General features: G+C 42.9%; 1 protein-coding gene across 4 annotated transcripts in view; it reads right to left on the bottom strand.

Annotated features, from left to right (window-relative positions):
* The window catches only part of plxna1b (plexin A1b), a 192,615-nt gene that overhangs the window by 43,752 nt on the left and 126,194 nt on the right, over positions 1 to 22,669 (bottom strand). For all 4 annotated transcript variants that reach the window (XM_030419453.1, XM_030419454.1, XM_030419455.1 and 1 more), the window contains exons 10-12: positions 18,361 to 18,561; positions 4,638 to 4,734; positions 1,091 to 1,281 (exon numbers count right to left, since the gene is read on the bottom strand). In XM_030419453.1, the coding sequence (XP_030275313.1) occupies positions 1,091 to 1,281; positions 4,638 to 4,734; positions 18,361 to 18,561 (489 nt within the window). The remainder of the gene's footprint in view (positions 1 to 1,090; positions 1,282 to 4,637; positions 4,735 to 18,360; positions 18,562 to 22,669) is intronic.

Here is a 22,669-nt window from a genome sequence, read left to right as displayed (position 1 = left end):
CTGTCAGATGCACACACAGACACACTCACGCACGCATGCACATGCACACACATTCTGTGCCCATGGTGGGACACAATTAGCACACTACAACACTCTCTGTTTCTTTGTCTCCCGCCTGCACAGACACACACACACTCCAGACAACCACCCTCTCCGCCTCCTCAGGTATGTGTGTGTGCGTGTATTTGTGTGTGTGCAGCCATCATCTCTAATCACGTCAGTGTATTCAGTCTTGGTGTGTGTGAACTGCCTCCTCCTGGCCGGCCCATCTGTGTTGTGGCTGCAGTCATGGTGATGGCTTCTAAGTCGTCTCTCCTCCCTGCTGCCTCCCCTCCTATGATGTCCCCCTTCGCTCACTGAGGCCAAACAGGTACACCATTTCTCCTCTTTTGGAAAACTTACTTTTACTAATGAGCTGACTTTGGCAAATCCTCTGACTTCTGTCAAAGGCAAGTGTTCTGTTTCAAAGTTTGCAGAACGAGAGGAAATAGAACCCTATTACAAAGACTTTATTGTCATGTAAACCCCAACTCTTCTGACCTCTAACCTGACAAAACCCTGACTTGTTTGTTGGGCAGGAGGTTGCTGAGCAACACACACCAAACAGCAACTGAGGTGTCCGTTTTAACTTCATCAGTGGTAAGAGAAAGTTTTTCTTTAACTTTGGATTTCGCAGCTCCCCTCAATGTTGATTTTAGAATGGGCTGTTGCCTGGCCTCAGACCTCGGGGTGTTCATGTGTGTGGTGACGGCGTCAGTTTTGGCAGAGAATTTCACGAGGTTTTACTTTTACTTATGTAGTGAGCTTTGAATTTCATTTAAAAACTATTTCTGATCATTTATTTTTGTTGGATCATTATAAAGGTTTTGTTGCATTAAAAACATGGAAAGTTCCATGTGCTTATTATACAAACAGCAGATTGTATGCTGTTACACGTCGAGCACTTAACACTTTCAATCCTCCATCCAACAGGTTTCTGTGTGTACTCGCAGGTGCATGTGTGTAGTTATGCGTTTCCAGTCTGAGCTTAGGAGCACACTGAGCTGCTATACGTTATGTGTGAGCATGTGTTGTTACTGTCACGGCTTACCTTGGTGATCTTGGGGTGCGCACAGCGGCTGTTTCCTGTGGTGGCATGCATCCAAGTGCTCTCTGGAGGGGTGCACTCCTGCCTCAGGGAGCACTTCTTCTCCTGTACGCACCAGCCGCACTCAAACCTGGGGTTCGCCTTCAGACACATCCCGCAGCTGTCTCTCAGCGCGTAGCATTTATACAGGTGGGCTGGTGAGGAAGAAAAAGAAGAGGAAGGAAAAAATTATATGACAAGAAAAGAAAGAGGAGTGAGGCCTAAGAGAATTATCATGGTTACAGTATGTGAGGGGTTATTAAATTACAAGCTAATAAAGTAGACTAATAATTCCAAAATTAGTCAATTAATCAATTTGTCAATCCAAAACAATGAATTACCCACTAGTTTGTTTAAAAATGACTGAAACGATCAATTGATTATCAAAGATGTCAAACACTTGCTGCTCCAGCTTCTAAAATGTGAGGATTTGTTGCTTGTCTTTGTCATTATTGATAGTAAATGAAGAGTCTTTGGGTGTTAGGGTTAGTCATTCTGGGAAATAATGTTGGGCATTTTTTCAACAGATTAAATAAAAATAACTGTTATTTGAAGGGTGGAATAGTTAAAAAAAATAAAGAGAATAATTCCATTTTAAGTTTTTCAACTTCCACACAAAAATTCCAAAACTTGTTCAATGTCACTGCAACAAAGTTGTGTCAAGGCAGTATTTCCCAAAGGCCTAAAGAATTGTACAGTTAAATCTTTTTTTTCCTCCCTCTCTCTTATTTTCCATCCCCAAATCCCATTGGTCATGGAGCAGCTTTAAAGCAACCCTCTACCAATTACTGGCTGCTAAACGATTTCTCTCTAATTACATTAACATATCAGTATTTAAGACAAGTGAGCATCGCTAGCACTCCACCAGATGATTATCATGATTGAGAAATAGGGAGGGGGCCAGTGAAGAGAGATACAGAGAGAGGAGGTGTGGGTCGCCTCGGGTTGCACTTTGGGAGATTTAGACTTAAGATAATGCACAATGCATAGACACTGATGCATGCCGCTGATATTGTACGCTGTCAATGCTACTGCATGTTACAGATGCCATTTAGTAGCACTTTGTCCTTGGGAGAACCACTGACTGTCAGAGCATTTTATTTTGCCTCGATGAATATCAACACCCACTTATTGTGGATTACAGCGGGGCCCCTATGTTCAGACACATATGTCTGGTGTGTCTTACAAATGCATCCATACATCAGTATTTGTGAAATTTGAGACTTCAACAGCTTGCTCGGTATGACTACACAACAGGGAGTGGCGTCAATAAATGGAACAAAGTGACTCTGCGGTGTTATCTTACAATACTGACAAAATGGCAACGACTGCAGCTTCACAGACTTTAGAGATGTAAAAACCTTCTAATCTGAAATACTACACAACAATCATGGCTCCTCGCTGTTTCTTTAACCATCAAAGAGTAACAAATGGGACGAGACAAAGCAGCTCCTTCTGTTGAACAAAGCTCCCTGTGCATGTCATCAACAGGCCGCATCGAACACACTGCGAGCTGACGATGATGTTACTTTACCTCACAGCGGGGGAATAATGTTACAGACCCCTGCAGTACTGTACGGCCACAATAATTATGGAGACAGCACTGTAAAGACGGTCCTACCAGTAATTAAAGCCAACAGACATGATCTCATTGTCTTCTCTCACCGTGCTGCACTGAGTACGTGTATGTGTTTAATCATTTTTCACATGGTTCTTTGTTCGAAGGGCGAGGTGTGGTTATACATTAGTGTCTATACTGTAAGACTGTTTAAAAAGAGGATATACATAGTGCATACATTCCTAGTTACAATATCTGTCAACCTAAGCCTAAGCATGAACATCTGTAACCTTGAACAAAAGCTGGGTAATAATACATTAGATCCTTCAGATGAGGTATTTTACAATACAACAGTGTGATGCATTGTGGAGCTGAAAAATGAGTTGTGATATAAAATACATTTCATAAATAGTCTTAATTATATAATTTAATACCTAACTATGGCATAATTCACCAAACGCGTTAAAAATGTTTGTGTGAAATTTTAACCACTGTCGTTAAATTAACTCGAACAATAACACTTGACACTATTGACCCATATCAATTGTGTGACAGAACAATCAGACCACAGTTTGTTTCATCAAACTTCTATTTCCAAGGTCAAGAATAAGCCTTCAAGCTCAGTAACAACCCTCTTCAGTGTCACAGTCGGCGATTCTCAGAAACAGAAAATCAATTATTAATTGATGTTTTAATGTGGGGGAAGTAACAATACCTCCAGCTGCCTTTTGAACCAACATTTATTTATTTATTGAACAGGGACACAGCAAAGCTTCTGTGTTTCACCAAACTGAACTCTAAGCTAATTTACAACTGTAGCCCCATTATGTGATGGGTGAATCGTGCCTTCTTACCGTCAGTGTTTCACCTGTCTTGAAATGTGCAGAAAAGCTCTGGTTTTGCCATGTTAACACTGCACCTAATGGCCAAATCTCTTTTTACAATCTCATTGAAGATCCCTGGATTTTTTTAAGACAGATTCAAATTAGATGTTCCATTGCTTGACACAAGTGTATTAGTCATTGTCCTGCTCACTTTGAGCTTCTGTTACTACCGTGACAGCTACATATTTGTTAACTATTAGAAATGATAAAAAAAAAAGTCTTGTGGGAGAAAACCTGAGCCATGACATAATCATTTGTCAATATAGGTATAAGGGAATACAAATGATCTAATGCTCTGCCTGGTGTGAGTTACAGCCTAACCGATACTTGATTTCTGGTGCCGATGCTGATACTTGCATCGGGTTACACATTTTTTTTTGCCATGATCCCTCAAATGTGGTTATCAAACACTTGTGACTAAGACACCTAAAGAGGCAGGATATTTTACGGTCTAAAAATAACCTTTATTGTCCCAAATGACACCATTTCAATGAAACAGTAAAATTCAATGGCAATGTAATAAATATAAATGACCAAAAGCATCTTTTTGTGCATTATGTTATGTAAAAAAAAAAGAAAAAGCTTTCATATGAGCACATATTGGACACCATATATGCAGATACCAATATATCTGTGATAGGCCAGAATAATATTTCTAAAGTTGTGGCATTCAATGCCAACACATGCAGTACACACTCAGTGGTGCACCATACAGTGTCTTGAACTCACACAGAACTGTACAGTAAGACAGTGTTTGAGCCCTTTACTAACCAAGAACATCAAGTGCAACAGGCGGGCTGGCCAAGAGATTCTGGTCACAAAATAAATGATTTACTTAGCTGGTCACAAACTGTTCTTATACAGTAGGTTCCTGCAAGTCAAGGATTCTATTTTTTTTTTAGCCATTATATTAGCTATGACTCAGATAGAGATTTAAAAAAACTGACAAATAAACCTAAAATATGAATTAGGATTCATTGGAGTCTATAAGGTGTCATGTTAAATACGATATGATGATAATTTGCTCATGAAAATGGATGGGTCAATAATTAACACCACGTTAACTCACCTTTGATGTTGTAGGGGTTGTCGATGACAAAGAGCCCGTTCCAAACCACTGACAAATCCACAGGCAGATCGCTGATGTCATTGCCCTCGTAGGTATACTGTAGTATAAAACAAACAATATCAGGATAAGCATTCACAGTCACGTATCGTTATCTAACCCTATTGTGTATTACATCAGAAGCATCATTATAAGGCACGCCTTTTAACAAAATGTCAAATTAGCAGAAGAAACTGTTAAAACCAAGAGCACAGAGAGTTCAGTTTGTGGCTGGTAGTAGTGTCATACCCTGCGGTGCTCACCCAGTTGAAGGGCCATAAAAATGAATGATGAAATGATGACGGGCTATATTGTGATTTTAACACGCGGCACATCCGCCGCTGCCTGGCAGAGCACGGAGTTGATTAAGAGATTGGAAACCCCATCACTGCATGACTCATTCCATTCCAGTGATGAATGAAAAGTGTAATGCATCTCCAACAATAATATTCTCATCTAATTTCATTTTTGCATCCTGAACTAATAAGAGTTGAAATGTAATTGACTCGTCGTCGGCATAATCAGTTTTATGGAAACGATTTAAATGAGACAACAAGCTTCAAAAGTGGCGGTGTGATGGCGGTGCGTTAACTGAAGGAAATAACAGAGAAAGAGCTCCTGCGAGACCCCTCCCAACCTCCAAACGAATAAATTATCAACGACGATTATCACCGGCAAATAAAATGCGGCTTTAGAAGTTACACCGCCTCCTCACTCCCCTCCTTCACATTCACAAAGCAGCCAAACACTGAGGAAAACACACAATCATCTGAAAATACTCATTCATCAAGAACCCCCCCCCCCCCCCTCCCCCCCCCCAATCTGAGACACATTGTGCATTATTAACTACTCCATTCATTAACTGTCTTTGATACAACATAAAACAGATGGCAGATAGCAAGAGATTGCCTGTTCTGTGCTTTGAGGCGGCTGCTGCAGTAATACGAGTCCAATGGCTGGTACAACTGACCGTGTTAACCTAATGCCTCCGTCAGTCAAAGGGCGCCCAGTCACTCTCACTACCACTGGTGTGGTCACTATCTTCAATGGCCTTGGGGGGAGAGATTGCAGGACTATTCTCCTCTCGTGGAGTGGTGATAAAATCCAATGTGAAAGGCCCAAGCCCGAGGCGATGGGGCCCTAACAGATTGAATCTAGCGACAACTTCACCACTATGTGATATCAGCCACTCCAGTGTGATACTGTGAGATTTATCTTGACATCTGTAATAATAGTGAATTTGAACGTATTTGAGACGCAAGAAATGTGCATGGAGAAGATAAGAAAATGAGAGGACACAGCAATGTCACGATGTGTGAATGGCTGATTAATTCATTTTTCACTTTTTGTGATTGGATGATTTATATTCAGTGAGGCCCCGAAGGCTGAGATGCTGATATTCAAATAAAGGAAGATGTCTCAGTGTAGCCCAGAGGAACTACTGCTTTGCTCTTGGAGTTTATTTTAAGGGGAAATTCTTTTTTTTTTTTTTAAGTGTTTTTAGGCACATTTTAGAGCTCTGATTTATTTAGTAGCCATGCGGTATTATATAAGAGGAAAGTTTTACCCCCGAGTAACTGCACCTAGGAGCTGATCTGCAGCGTACTCAACAAGAAACTTTTACGCTTGTTACTACATAAACCTTTCCGGACTTAGCATTTTAAAAATAGTGAACAGTTCTCATGTTTTGCTGCTTCTCTTTGACATAGACTGTACGGTAGTAAAGAGAAATACCATCAGGTTTTGGATTTCTGGATTCCTGTTCAATTCCTGGAAGCATGTTCAAGGCAGAACAATCTTCAGATTTTTTTCACTATTTTTGAGATTTTCAACAAAAAAATCATTGGTAAAGAAATGCCCGGCCATATTAATCGATAATAAAAGTTATCATTAGCTGCAGCCCAAGACCTTCATGACTATCTAGACCATAGGTGAGTTGAACACTAGGCAAGGAAGAGGTGGTATGACAAAACAAATGTGCGTACTATACTAAAGTTACTGCAGTGGGCAGAGAAAGGAAGGTAAGGTCGGGGGTGGTGAGAAAATCTGGAAAGTGGCAATAATACTGGACAGAGTGCAAAGAAAGTGCAGACAGGAACAAGTGACAAGTGATGGTCAAAAGGCTGGAAATATTTGTAATGGCTGATGGGGTCAGAAACACAGAGGTGCAGCGAGTTGAGTGCAGAGAACAAACCAATGAAAAGATGAGGAAAAGAAGGATGAGAAAGTGGACAGGGAGAAGAGGTGGAGGGAGAGGATGATACGGCAGCGAGGGCGAAGGAGAAAAAGCGAGGGGCGAGATGGATAGAGAGAGGTGATTGTGTGTTATTCTGTGGACACCATTCATTTACACATGGAATAAGAGGCCGGGGTTGGCCTGTAAGCGCCTGAGCTGGTGGGGGCTAAAGTGAAATTGGCATTTTCAATTTGTTCCCTGACATGTCTGCCTTGGTCTTTTCACACATTCCTCTGCCTCACCCACTCACGCAATCCTCCTCTTCACCCCCTCCTTTTCTTCTTTCTCTCTCCCTCTCTCTCCTTCTCATTATTCCTTCCCTCTACCTCTTTACAAACCTCCTCCCCCATCAATCTCAGTCCGACTTACTCTCCCCTGCCTCCTTCCCCCGGAACACCCACAGTCAAACAAGGAAATATGGAGCAGATCCCTTTATCGCATATACCAAACATGTCCAGAGAAACACATGTGCACACTGCACTATAAATATGCATTCTGCACACGGGACAGTTTCCAAGAGACAGATGCCAGCGAACGCATCAAAGACTGATTGCACAGTCTATACGGGAAATAGAAAATGATAAATACAAACACATGAAAACACAGGAAGATAAGACGCTCCACGCGACAACACATGGCTTGGATGTCAGCTATTATTTCTCTCCACTGAGGTCCGACCGTATGAACTCCTTCCATCTTTCCCTTCCTCCTTCCTCCAACCCCCCAAGAGACCACCCAGTCTGCCTGGGAACAAGAGCACCTCTCCGCCAGGATAGAAATGGAGAGAACATATGAGTGTGCTCGAGTGCGTGCGTGAATGCAAGACAAAGAGAGAGAAGAAAGCGAACAGAAGAAAAGGAGATGCTCGGGGACAGTGCACTGAGAACATGTGGATGTAGAGAGAGCAAGAGAGACAGCGAGGGGAGAGGAAACAGACAAGATGAAACGGAGACTGAGAGGCCAGAGAAACAAGTGGGATGAAGATGGTGAGGAAGAGAAAGAGGGGTGTTATCCAACTAAGGGCAGCTTTATACTTAGCAACTGCTCTTGCCCATAAATACACAACAACTCTGCTTTGTCACTTGAAGACTAGAAAACCAGTATCACATTTTCATACACTTGTCAGCAACAGCAACAGCAGAAATAAAGCCAAGTCAAGGGATATTTTATATAAACTAGTGACAAGTGCTTGTTAAGAGGGAAGGCTTGTTATTTATGATTCTTTTGGGTTTTTGACTGTTGGTTCAACAAAAAGAGCAAACCTAAGTCAATGTGAGTGTCACTTTTGGCTCTGGGAAATTGAGACGAGTATTTTTAAATTCCGATTCAATTTTTCTTTTATTGCAGCACAAATATAAAGCTCTCCTAGCGCAGGAGGCCACACAAGCTAACCGAGACCCAGATATTTTTACAGACTACCTGAGGCCTGCTAAAACTGTCAGCTAATATACATAACTAAATGCATAACTTCTTTCAATTTGAATCTCTTTATTTTCTTGTTTTTATCATCTTTTAAATGCATTATTTTTAAACCTGTTACCATTTATTCTGCTTTTGTTAAGGTCTTTTAAAGGCAGTTTTACATTTTTCTTAATGACTTGGCTTTAATGCACTTCTGTCTTTCTGTAAAGCACTTTAAATTGACTCAATGGTGCTATATAAATAAACTCACCCTGCCTTGCCTAGAAGCTGGTGAGTACAGGACTCACATTCCTCAGGTGGCATCTCACCAGACAGCATACTGAAATATTATTAGGGTTTCTGACTATTTGGATAAAAGGGAGGCCGTTCTTGAGCTTGCCTTTCTTAACATGAGGTATGTACAGTATTGAATGGGGTGGTTGTTTCACTACAACCCACAATTCTGTCTCCAGCGTCTTATTTTCAGCTCCCAGTATTAGATGGAGGTCAACACAGAGTAACCATCATTTCAGAATCATGTAACTTCAAACAACAGGATCTTAAGGACAATTCTCTTCATGTAATTCACTGCCAAATCAGCTGTGAAGTGGATATTGTATCCATTTTTCTCTATCAGTGTCATTAAGTGTCATGTCATTTCTTGCTGCTGTTATATACCCTCCAGACTACAGTAAAGGACACGGGGGTCAAGCCTTCCACTTCCATCCCTGCTTCTTTGCTGACCGGCCAATCAGACCGTGGCCTGATCTCCGTCTGGATCACCTGAGAGGGGCCAATTCTGCTGATAGAGAAATAGATGATAGATGTGTGTGGACCTCTTAACCCTGCTTTACACGCCGACAAGTCTTCTCCCTTAAAAGTATCCACATACACACAGTGGAGGTGCTTACAGCTAGAACAATAACACCGCCTGCCCTCCCTCCTTTTCTAATCCATGTTACAGGTGTCTGTGTTTGCACATCCATACGCAAAGGGAGCATGTATGTTCAGGGAGGGAATACTAGGATCTGCTCGCGCATGTACCTTCACTCAACAACAAACATGAATATTTAGTAAGGGAGAAGTGTGTATGTGCGTGTATGTGTGTTTAATGGGCAGCAGAGGGTGGGGGGGGGGGGCATAGGAAAAGGTTAGGTTATGATCCAAAGCTCATCTCCTCTCATTGCACCAAGAGCTTATTAAATTTTCATACCGAACCAGCATTGTTGCACCATACACAGTTCAGGGAATACACACATGCACCTTGCACATGGTTTATTCACTGCACAGCAGATTTTAATATGAAAATGCAAACATGATGTGGGATACCCTCAAAAGGTCAGGATTTGCATGTGTGAAGTGGAGAGAGAAATGTAAATAGTGAAACAAAATAACTGTGTTGTGTATTCTATGATTTATTCCCAAAACCTGATATAGTTTAGAATGAGAGAGTGATGGGAGAATAATTTGGTCTACATCCTCTGACATGAGAAGATGCTAAAGGAAAGTGGAAAGGCAAAACTAGGTTTGACACTCTACTAAGTTAACTAATATTAGGATTCAATGGAGTGCTGCAGAGATGACACTTTTTCATAAACAGACCCGGAAGTTACCATCGCCCTGGTTCCCTTGACAACAAGCCAAATGGATTTTTCCATCGAATTTTGGATCACTCCCAAAAGGTTTGTGATACTTACACATATTGTTCAGCAGGATTATCCTCACAGACGGAGAACATTTATACGATTCTTTTAGTTTAAATGCAATCATCAGAAGTAGACAGCTAATGTTAAGCTTTAAACAAAACACACCACAGTCACATAACTTCAACGTCGCCACCACAAAGCATCGTATTACATCACTATTCACACCTTTCAAGTTGATCAATATACAAAGGCATTTTTGAGGGAATTATTGTGCCTTTACTTGACAAGACAGCTGAAGAGGTGACATGAAAAGTAACAGAGACAGATGATGACACCCAGTAAAGGGCAGCAGGTCAGAGTCGACTACAGCTGTGTCCCATTAAGCTACTTCTAAGCAACTGCCTCTCTTTCTTAAGACACACACAAGTTACAAAATTCAAAAGTGTGTTATTATATTCTATGTCTCTTGACCTGGTGTTAACCACAGACCTTAATTCAGGTATTGTTTTACAAAAAAAAATCTTTGAGATGAGGGTACAGACAGTGCAAAAAAATCGAACTCATTTCAGGTTTTATTACTCATTCTTGCAGCACTCTATAGGCAGAGAAATTGATTGATATCAAATAAACCATGTAAAACTGAGACAGAGGTTTAAAAATCTGACAACTGATGAACAGAAAAACTATGGAGACTCTGGCCCCCCAAGATTCTCTGAGCAGAAAAGTGCCAATGCAAACACTCCAGCATCACCAGCTAGACCTCTGTCACTGAACGAGGAGAAGCAAAGATAGATTGATATAGAAGGAGGGGTGAAGGAAGGCAGCTATGAAGTAACAACAGGTCCCTTCTGTGAGGGTCATAGCCTGATAATTAGTCATTTTGAAGGTGTGTGCAAGCTGGATGCCTAAAAACATCAAACTAGCCCTGGGCAGGCCCGTACCTTGGAAAGAGCAGTTACCCTCCTTCTCTCTCCATAGCTTTCTCAAGGTGATGACGACAGTTATCAAAAAATATGACCTGACACATCTTTCAATCTAGATTGAAAATATATGATGCACTGTCAACAGAAGTCACATTGGGACAGTGCTGAAGAAAAGTAGAGGACACACACTGAATGCTGGTCCATAGGAAATATGGTTTACCAGTCGAGATAAGGCGAAAGTCAACGTATAGAAGTATACACAACAACATACAGTTCTCAACATACACATACACACACAACTTCCAGGCAGATATGGCTTCCTAATCAAGGATCAAGTGGTAATCCTTCCTATAGCTTAGTGTGTGTATGTGTGTGTACACACTGTATGTGGGGGGTCAGGCGGCGTGGAATCAGGCCCCCCTCATAATAGGCGCCTGTTAGCCAGTGCTAATCGCTAACGCTAACAGGATTGGAGGGCATGGCCGGACCCAGTTACCCAGCTTATCTCTCTCACACACACACACACACACACACACACACACGTACGTGTGTGTGCATACACATACGCATACACATACTTTCTTCATTGATGGAAAGAAAAAGAGAGCGAGGGGAGGGGGGAAAAGTGCTGGCTTGAGGGGAAAATAATGCTGCCATAGCCAGTGTTTCTTATTTTCCAGCCTACGCATTAAGCTAGTGTAAGCTTAGTAGACTTCTCCCTGGACAAAAGGCTGACTTTTGTTCATTTGCAGAAACAGCCATAATTTCAATATTCTTGCAATTTCCCCCCCTCAGTCAACTCATGCCATTCTTTCTAGTGGCCAGACACATTTTTACGTTTAAGATGCTGGAAACAGTCAATGTTTAACATTTTGCTTGAAAAATGACATAAAGGGTTTAGATTGTTGCAGCTCGACTTTATATCTCTCCACACACTCCACCACTCTGTCACATGACAGTCACTGCAAGTCACCAACACTTGTGCCACATAGCGCACACGCAAAGAAGAAGAGAACCTAACAGACTGTTACTGATTGTGATACAAACTAAGTATTGACAGAATTATTCTAACCCTGGCCTTTAACCCAGTCTTTTGGTGATTCTGCCACTACTGACAGGTGTGACACATGCTGTTTGCTAGAGGACCCAACACTAGTGTTAGATACACTCCCTGATTAGTTCCTGTCAAGTCCAAATCCTTACACAAAGGGTTTCCAAATTAACTCTTCGCCTAATGGCTGCTTGCAAGATCTTTTTGACCCCTGATACTTGAATTTGCTGTTATGAAGCAGCTGTGAACACTGATGTGTTCATTCTGTACAAATGAGTTTGTTTGGAGCAGTAAATATTGGAATAAAACGTTCTCATTCGTTCCAACACCACATTAAGTGTAAAGGCCCTTACAGATTTTTATATGTAAAGTGATATTGACAGTTTGGCTCAGTCACTGTTATTAATCATTAGTTCAGGTGAAAAGAGTACAGACTATCATGCACACAGTTTGGCTATGACTCAGGCTACTGTATGCTGTCAGACAGAGAGACATGGAGGTCTTCCCTCTGGTTTAACTGCCCTCCATCCACTCCTCTCTTCTCATCACAGCAGGAGCATCTTGCTCCAACAATCCCTTTTGCTGCTTCTTTTGCCCATCAATCCAATGCACAGAACCGAACACATTGAAGGGTGGAGCACCCTTATGAGGGAAGGAAGATTTAGAGTAAAGGTTACAGATCGCACAGATACAAGGAGAGAGACAGAAATGAGAAATAGATGATGACAGTGAAGTGGAGGATGGGGTGGAGAAGCTGGCATATGCTGATAGCTGAGCCGCAATTAATTCTTATTTATCCAGGATGGGAGCATGGGAGCTCTGCTCTTCACCTGTCAAAGAGAGGAGGAGAGGCAGCGAGCCAATGACTGGATGGAGATGAAGAGGAAGGAGAAGGCAATGGAGACAGGTATATGACTAGAGGAGAGGGAGGACACGTGAGTACAGGGAGGTGCCTTCACTTTGAGCTGCCTCAGAAGGTGATGGAAACGATGAGTGCTCAGTGTAAACATGAACACACCAAAAAAATGTGGATACCTATGTGAGCTCTCACGAAACCTCATTGAATTTTCGCAATCTCCATGACAACACATGTCAACTACTTCACATACAAAACAACAAAGTAATGACAACGAAGGGTCTTCAATTTGCAATTTCCTCAAAATAAGTTCCAGAGAGTTTCCCATGCACTTTCAATCCACCCGCACGCACACACACACACACACACACACACACACACAGACACACACACACACACACACACACACACACACACACACACACACACACACACACACACACACACACAGCGTCTGTAAGCCAATTAAAACAGTGTCAGTGTGTGCTGTGGCTGACTGCAGTGGCAGCTCTAGTGTTTATATCTCATTAAGCTGTGCCAGGCCATGCCAGACCAGGCTGTACCATGCTCCGCTGCGCCTACCCTCCACCGACCAGCGCCAGGCCCTCATTAGCCCTGTCTCTGCCACCTTTAGCACTGTGTGTGTGTGTGTGTGTGTGTGTGTGCGCGCGCGTGCGTGTGTGTGTGTGTGTGTGTGCAGTTTCATGTGTAATGATTTATTTCAAATGAAAGAATTTGTGTCCACATAATTTCCAAGTTTTTGGTCTTACAGTCAGTGACATCTTTTCATGAATCCCATAAACTCTAGAAAGTCTTCACAAAGTCAGAGAAGACTCAAGTTTGCATTAGCAGCACTGTGCTTCATGTCTCACACTAACTCACTCACACTCACACACAGTAAGGGTATGTGACACTATTAGACCAGTGTGGTTTGTGTTCACCGCTCTCCCTACAGACACATTTGGCCTCCTCTCTAGACCTCTACTTGCTCCATCTATCCAGCCATCCATTCATCCATCTATCTATCTTTCTTGTCTACCATCCTTCTCTCATTTCCCATTGGAAAAGGGAGCAGATTATTTGTCCTCTTTCTCCTCCACTCTCTGTCCACACCCTCCCCCTTCTCCCTCCTCTTCCTCTCATCTCTCTTGTAGCTTCTTCCTTTTATCTCCACTTCCAGAATTCCTTTCTTCTTTCTCTACCCTGCTCCATTTCTCCCTTTTCTTTCCGCGCATCTGTATGGCTGCTTTCCCTGCTTTCTCCTTCTGCTGTCTTCCTGTTTGTTCGTGTGTGTGTGTGTGTTTGTATGTGTGAGCTACACACACCCACACACAAACGCACGCAGGCACTCACAGGAGCGTCCGTCTCTGCTGCCCGACTGCAATTCATCATCATTTTATCTGCCTTAATTGGATGCCATCAGGACCCCTGATACTTCCTATTTTTCCCTTAACAAACAGCTGCTCTCTCCACACACTGAAGAATAACACACAGACACACACCCAGTCCCAAACAAGATTTTCTCCTCCTGCCCCCCTGTCTACTTTTTTCCCCTCCCTCACTGGTGAAGGAGTGAGAGAAAGACGGTGATGGAGTGGCCGAGCGGTTTATCAGACGGAAGGTAATGGTGTAAGGCCTGCGCTGATATTATCTGTCCTCTCATTCCTGCCCTCCAGGGAGTAACAAGAAAGTAGGATAAAGAGGGAGAGAGAGGGGAGGAAAATGGAGACACAGAAATACAAATGGGCAAAAAGCTAAGAACGAGAGCAGATAAAAGCAGACAGAAGGTAAAAAAAGTCCCAGTTCAATTCTCCTCCCTCAACCTCGGCCTTCAAGCAACGCCCAGCTGTGCTCCATCAGCTTCGCTGACCCCCAGAGCATGGTCATTTGTGTGTGCAAGCATTGTGTGTACATGTGTTTATTCGCTCCCATGACCCCTCTGGCGCTCTGAGCACAACTTCCCAGCCCACAGCTCAGCATCTTATTGGCCCTTGTGGCCTCACCTCAGCCTCTGATTGGGCCACACGCGGCAGGAAGCTGCCTGGGCCAGGTCAGAGAACCGGAAGGAGCCGGTGCAGACACCAGCTTGTTGTTTTGGTTGCTGCTGACCGGAGTTAACTGCTACCATAAGGCCTGGCGGATGGCTGAGTATGTGTCAGTGGTAATGTGGGCTTGTTTGGCACTAAGAAATATGGAGAGGAGGTTTTTTTTTTATTTTTCTTACAAAATGATCAGCGTTTTTGTCCAATTAACTTGCTATAGGACCTTGGACAATCTGCCATTTCATCAACTTTCACAGGTTCCAAAAGTGTTGAATTAGGTTTGGCTCAGTCCCCAACTTCAAAAGTGAGAAAGGCAAAGTGTGTGACAAACCATATTTTTCAGAATAAAAGCCTTTTTAAAGGTTTGACGCAGCAAAAACTGAGGGCTTTGAGCAGGTTTAAAATCCTTACCCTGAATGTATGATTCTTCAAAAGGCTTGAATATTGTGTGTCCCACTTGTTTCATGTCCCTGCTTGCAAGAAATACTGCAATCCTTTCTCATGTCTTGCGATCCGCCTGTTCATCCCCCCTTTGGGATCACTTGGTATGTACAGTAACCTCATACAGAAATACCATAGCACCGATATTTTTTCCCCCATAAGCAGATATGGATAGTCAATACCCAACGCGGTTATAGTATGGAGCTGATGTTACGCTATCATATATCATGTGTGTCACATATACAGTAGGTTATTGACAGCCTCCTGTTAGGGGATACTATGGACGATTATTGAGTCATTATGATGACTGTAAAAGGAGTAAAGTAAAGGAAACTAGAGTTTAAACATGATCCAACGGTGGATATCCAGAATATCCTGTGGTTAGCTTTCTTCTGTTGGACAGCGTCATGATATTTTATAAAAGAGATGAGAATGGCCTCAGGAGAGACTTTTGAGCTGATTTTCTCCCTCACACCCTCTCATGTCGGTTTCCCTTCCTCTCTGTTTTCTTTAGTATCGCTCTCACTTTCCTCCATTCATCTCACTTGAAATTGTCTACTAGGCTCAAATTTGCCTGCTCTCATCTCCATTTTGTCGCTTTGCCCCTGCTATCTAGTATTACCTTCCTTCCTGTTGTTTTTCTCACCTTTCTTTCCTCTACTCTTCGACATCTATCCTATCCTCTGTCCTTTCCACCTCGAGGCGTTTTCTCCTCTCCCTCCTCTTTATCACTTTATAGGAAATTCTCACCGCAGCTCTCTCATCTCTGCCCTTGTCCTTGTCGTGCCTACAACAAGTGAGTGAGTGAGTGTCTGTCAGTAAACACTTATGTGTATCTCCAACACAAGGCTAAACTGTGGATTAGCACCCCAGTGTTTATCCCATTGATTAGCAAGGCCCACCTCCAGCAGTCCTCTTGCAGTGCTAAAATAAACCTGCACACCCAAACACACAGCTATCCTGGGATCCATAGCCTAAGGCGTATTGGAGGATGCACATGTATACACTCGCACAGACACTGATTAACCCCTATCCCCATAGCTGTGTGTGCCTACAAGCCGAGGCAGCGGTGCGTATGCAGCATAACCGATGAAGTCTATTTCTACTGCAGAGTCATACATGATTCATTAAGTTGGTGCTGAACACTGTCAAAGTAGGAACAAACATGGATGGGTGTGCATGAAAAGAAGAGATATGGAGGTCCATAAAGGGATAAACTAATATTTAAGACCCCCGTTCTTTTGAAATACTGCTCCACAGCTATAATAAGACTCTCATCCTAATAATTCATGACACATAATTACACTCATAAGCTCAGGCCCGGATGAATTATGCCTTTATGGCAAGTTCATGCAGCTGGCATCTTTTTCATCCGCTGAATCTCACTTGTAGACTTGATGCTCGCGCTGCATCGATATCTGACCGTGCAGTCAAGTTGGTGCGGCTAATTGCTAACAAGGGCTAAGCGCTGACAGCCCAGGGCTAATTGCTGCTAGCATGTCTGCTGTGTGGACATCAAATGGAGAAATTCAGCTTTCGGCTGGGGCTAAGGCTTTGCTGCTGATTAGCACTGGCCTTGCAGCTACAATAAGCAGTCAATAAACAGACATCTCTGTGGAGAGACAAGCCTATCGCTAGCTAATTAGCCCTGCCTTCACAAACAACTTGCCCGCGTGTGCCAGCACCTGAAGACTACTCGTCAATACAGACAGAATCAAATGCTGCGGTGGCTGTCACAGCGAGCTATACGACTAAACAGAGACTGCTGCTAGTGTGTTGTATGTGTGTTTGTATAGAAAGGTGGTTCAGTTCTTTAAGGTGCTATGGTTTATTAGCCAGACATGACAACTTTTGGATATTTCTGCTTTTTATTAATCGGTTGAAAACTAAAACTAAATTAGCGGCACCAGCTCTCATCTCCACTCAGGTTTGTGCATTACTCCATATATGTTACGACAGGAGTAGGCAGGGACAGGCAGTCAGAAGAAGTGAGCTTGAAGAGACAAGGATGATGCAGTAGGGAATGGCTCCAAGAAGAAAGTATGACAGACAAAGGGAGGGAGGGGGGCAGAGAGAAAGATGAGCTCTACAGCCAGACAGAGGAAGGAAGACAGAGAGGGAGAGAGAGGTATAGAGTCGAGGTGTAAACATGATCAATCCGCTCCCAACTAGGTTCAGAGACAGACTTCCTCTTCACATTTTCAGCCTCAGTGAAGCGCAACGCTGGCTACCTCTTATCTGTCACGCTAGTTTGAAAGCCTCGCAAACACACACACAAACACACACAACCATACTTCAACACACAGAACAGGCATGGACCCACATGCACAATCTCCTACGCCTACCTGCAAATCCCCTAAACACACACGTACACACAATTTCTTATTAGAAAACTTCTGCAAAAAATAAAACATCCTTGAAAACACTTTAATCCAGCACATACCACTCAAACCTACAAGCCATAAATACATTCAAAACTCAAAGAAGAACAGAACAAAACTATGATGGCTGACCATGTAAGTGTGTCTTAATTCAAATAATGTCTTTGTGAATTCTTGACATCAATGTCTATTTGCTCACTATCAGCTCAATGTGGGAAGATCAGTCGTGGATCATTTATCTAGCTTGTGACCGAGCCAGAGTACCAGTGGTGCATGGTGATCTATCAGGACAATGAGCATGTTAGCGTCCAAAGTGGCCATTAGTTGTTGGAGGCCATTATTTAAAGTCTTCCCCAGTCAATGTCCTTACTAGGATCATGATTTAGTTACCAAGTTGCATTGATTCCGGCATGAGTAATACGGCTGAATGACTATGCTTTTAGCATACAACATTCATAGTATCATTCACACTCCAGGCTGCACAGCAGTCAGTGGTTTAGGTCTTATACAAAACTACAATTCTCACCAAACGCTTATTATTTTCTCTGTGCCCAAGAAAAATGGCATTCATGTTAGCATCGTTCAACCTGAATACTATTGATACATAAAACAGAGGCTAAATAATCTCTCTTTTGTTTCCTTTAACAACACTTAATGGGTATCCACTCACACAACCAGATTACCCCCACATTCAGTTCCTTCTTACTCACCGCTGTTTTCTGGCACTGGATGGAGGTGCTGTTGAAGCGCAGGGCGGGCACGTTGTGGGTCTCCCCCTGGATGTGGAACACGCACTCATAGTTCCTCTGTCCTGACTGGGGCTGGGGCAGGTTTTTGGCAGCTAAGGTGATTGGCTTGGTCACCCCGACAGGGATGTAGATCTGGGTTGAGGGAAGGATCTGAGGGCAGTCCTGCAGACACATTGAAAAAAGGAGATACTTATTTGACGTTACAGGAGAAAGAGAGTGAGGTTGTTCAATGCAGTCAGAAGAGCAAGCAAACAAAGCACAATAGCAAGAAGATAAGAGAAGGAGTGATGAAATATACCACTCATTTTAAAAAGCGAACAAGCCGTGGGTTACATATTCGACTTCACGCCAGATTTTGACACAACACATTCAGCCTAAAGAGCTGTGCTGCGCTGCTCACATGTGTTAAAGGCTTGTGCAACACTCCTGCTGGCCTTGCACCAGATAGAAATGCTGCACGACAACACTTAAGCCAGAGGGCCTTTCATACGAACTTTGCAAAAGATTATCTACCCCATGAAAGAATTCACATCACAACAGAGCTGCATTATTATTGTACAACGTTAGACTCCAGTGTATTATGTCCATGTGTGCAGTGAATGTAGTAATGAGCTTGTGAACTTTATGTTTGCCTGTATGTGTTTGTGCATTCATCAACGATATTGGCCAGAGCTGACAGAATCTTGTTAAGATTATTTGGAAGCAGCGTCATCCACTGGCTCATACCAATGGAGTACACACCCCTTGAGGGGCTCCTTGGACAAATACGTTTCTTAATGTGCACTTGGATTAACATGCGCCTTTGCTCTCATGTGTCCACTTCACTGAGGCAGAATAAGACAGGACAGTCGGCTCGGTATGTAATGTTTCCTAGATATGCATGTGTGCATGCGCTGGAAGAAATGAAGTCATTACAGCATTCATGCCATGATTTGGCAGCGATGCAAAACACAACCAACATCGAGAATGAGAGACGGAGAAGGAAAAAGAGCGGGGGTGGGTGACAGATATTACACAACTTGAGTTAAAGCTTGGGTGAAACTAACCCATCCTGTGCTGTCTTTTATGGAGCCAGAAAGGGTAACAAATCAGATCACTGTTGACAAATCACGTATTTTACAACCTGGAGCCACTATAACACATAATAAGAGACATGAGGAAAACAGGGCGTGCATCTTAAAACTTTGGACTCAAGTCAAATATTCAGATAAATCATACTCCTAAGACAAAAGAAAAAAAAAAAAAACCTAGATATTTCAGCTGGGTTTACACAATCACATTCAAAACTTCAAGATTCCAAATAAATCATCCGTCATCTAGTCCAATATCTGTTCAACTCTACTAAAGCTTTGTTTCCATCGAGCTGTTTAGGTGCATTGACTCCTTGTAGAAAAAGACTAAAAATAACCTCAAACTAGCAGATACATTTTTTAAGGAAGTGAAGGACTTTTTTAATGCATAATCATACGTTAATGGAAAAAAATGGTTATGTAACAAGGGTGTAAAAGAGCCCAAAGTTGACAGTGACGTCCCCGGCCAGTCAAAGCTGCAGATTAGGACGACATGTTCACAAATCAGAACAGCTTCGGATGGGAAAACACTGACCAGACGCTTGTAAGACATTCGCTGCACACACAAGGCACTACACATGCCCTCTACTTCACTTCTTGTAGTCGCGTTGCCTTTAAGCAGATAGCTGGCTCCCTGTCAGTGAATTTCCTCCTCTGAGCTGTTGTACATTAGAAGCTACAGCGTGTCCCTGGGGCCTGAACACAATGCCTGAGTTTGTTCATTAGGCTGCTTAGCCCTGGCCTTGTGTGTCTGATCACACACAAACACATGCATAACACATAATGAGAGGGGGGAATACTATAGGAGGAAGAAGCTGGCTGCACAAGACCTGATGTATAATCAACAGGGAGGAATGGCGGGGGGAGGCAAAATGGATGGCTCCGAGTCGGGGATCGAGGTAGGGAATGGTGGAGGAAGGAAGAGGATGAAGAAGGAGGGGGACGTGAAGGATGGTTGAAGAGAGATGGAGGAAATGAGAGGAGTGGAGAGAGAGAGAGGTAGTGAAGGAAGAGTAGACAGGGAAGCAGAGGAGAGTTTAACTGAGAAAAGAGCAAAGTGAAACAAGGAAGTCAGATAGCTGTTGATGAAGAAAGGAAAGAAATGGAAAGACTCAAAAAAGGGTAGAAAGAAAAGACAAGAAACAGGGAAACCGAATAACCAAGGGATGAATACACCTTCTCTGTCTCTTTCCCTACATCCAGCCAACAGTCAGAGCTTCCTCCACACCACGCATCCAAGCCCCCCGACAACATCCTACTTAATTAACTGCCTGGGGCCTCAGACAATGCTTGAAAATTGATGGAGGGGGCCGGAGTTGCAGAGAGAGAGAGAGAGAAGAAGAAGAAGAAGAAGAAAGTAGAGATTGCTTTGCACTTGTGGCTTTTGAAGTCCTGTCTCCGCAGAAAAAAACAGGACGCTTGTGTCAAAAGCTGTGGGCTTCCATTGTCCGCGGTGCCACGAGAGTCAGAAAAAAGAGAAGCCTCCCGCTGCTAAAGCTAACTTGTAGACACCGGTGTGTCAGAAGTTAGCATAGCCTCTAGCGCAGGCTGCAGCTAACCAATGTTTTATTCATCCCGCTATCGACTTTGTGTCAGCTCAGCTGTCTGCTCGACGTTTTCTCTGGCAGTCATCTTTCCTTTAAGTATCCCTTTCCTTCAGTCAGTCCTTTGTATTGTTACATCAAGCTTTTTTTGCAGTAAAAAAAAAAAAAAAAAAGTTAAACAGTGTTGTCTCATGATTGTTCAAGATCTTCAGGAAATGTGCAAGAGAAAATATTTTAAATGTTAGGTGGCCTGGTGATATATGTTATCTCAGGATTCTAGCATTTTACGTCAAATACTTTAAAGTCTGACTATTATGGGAATGTAAGCCAACACTGAGTGAATGGAATGTTGCACAAGTCCAGAATAATGCTGCACGATGCTCCTAGTTTCTCAAAAACCAGATCACACTGCAACCCAGACAGAATGGAGAGGATTTCTGGGAAAGAGATGGAGGTAGGAGAGGGGAAAAATTAGGATATTGAGGGAAAAGCAGGAAGGATAAAGGGAAAAGTGCTCTGTTGAGAGAAACTATTTCATCAGTATTTGTGACAGGTGCCAGAACAGTTCAAAGCCGGCATTAGGGCTGCGAAGTGCAGAGTACACCGAAACAATATTTCACCGGGGGGATTCGTTTGAAGCTGGAAAAGATCTTTTTTTCCCTTTTTTCCTCCTCTTTTTCCTGACTTCTCAGCTTTCATTTCATCTGCGAAAGACGGATGCTGTGGTTTTCCTGAGCCAGATGTGACACTCCATCCGGTTGAATTCAAGAGGACCAACAGGGGAGGAAGAGAGAGGAGTGTGCATATGTGTGTGTGGTTAGGAGAGTCGGTGGTATAGGGTGTGTGCAGTACATGCCTCAGGGAGGTGAGCTGATTCAGTTAAATGTCTGCCAGCGATTCCACAGGCGGCTGAATGGCCATTTCAGCATTTATCAAACACACAAAAGCACCAGAGCTAGACCTCTTTTTGCAGCAGCTCGTTTCATTACAAGGTTCACTTTATGTTGCTTCTACTGTAACAGCCATTTATAGTAAAAGTTACATGTGTGTGAAGTGGAGATGACGCGTGAAGGAATGCACGCCACAGATGGTTTCTTTACACCAGAACACGGCACAAAAACATCTGTTCTATTTTGAGATTTTGATCATCGTCTTTGCATTCTAACATCTTCTTGAGCGGTTTTAACACCGACAGATGCAGAAAACTGCCTTTGCCAAATTTGAATTTGTTTCCGAGCATGCGGCTGACAATAAGTAAGCTCTCACAACATACTTGGATCAGGGTGTAAAAGTGTGTATTTGCACCTGTGTTTTTGAGTATGTGAATAAGTGTTTATGATACAAAGTGTGTTTTATGATGGCGGACATCCAAGTCTTCAACTTCTGTTCAAAGCCAGGTAGCCAGAGGGCTTTCCTTACCTCTCAGTGATGGTTTTCTCTAAACGGCTGCTGTTAGCTTCGCTGCCTAAGGCTACCGCCACTTTTCCCATTTGTCAACAGTAAAGGCATGTATAATTATGTAGAGCTTTAAGATGTATATATTACATTACTGAAGATTTCCTGCATATACAATAAAAGGAAACAGCTTTACTCTGATTATACTACCATACCTCGCACACCAAAAGCATCACTCCTAACAATAGTAATCACGCAATA

Source organism: Sparus aurata, chromosome 6 (assembly GCF_900880675.1).
Source record: "Sparus aurata chromosome 6, fSpaAur1.1, whole genome shotgun sequence".
In the NCBI taxonomy this organism is placed as follows: Eukaryota; Metazoa; Chordata; class Actinopteri; order Spariformes; family Sparidae; genus Sparus; species Sparus aurata.
The sequence above is the reverse complement of the archived record's forward strand: the minus strand, read 5'-3'. Positions and strand labels throughout refer to the sequence as shown.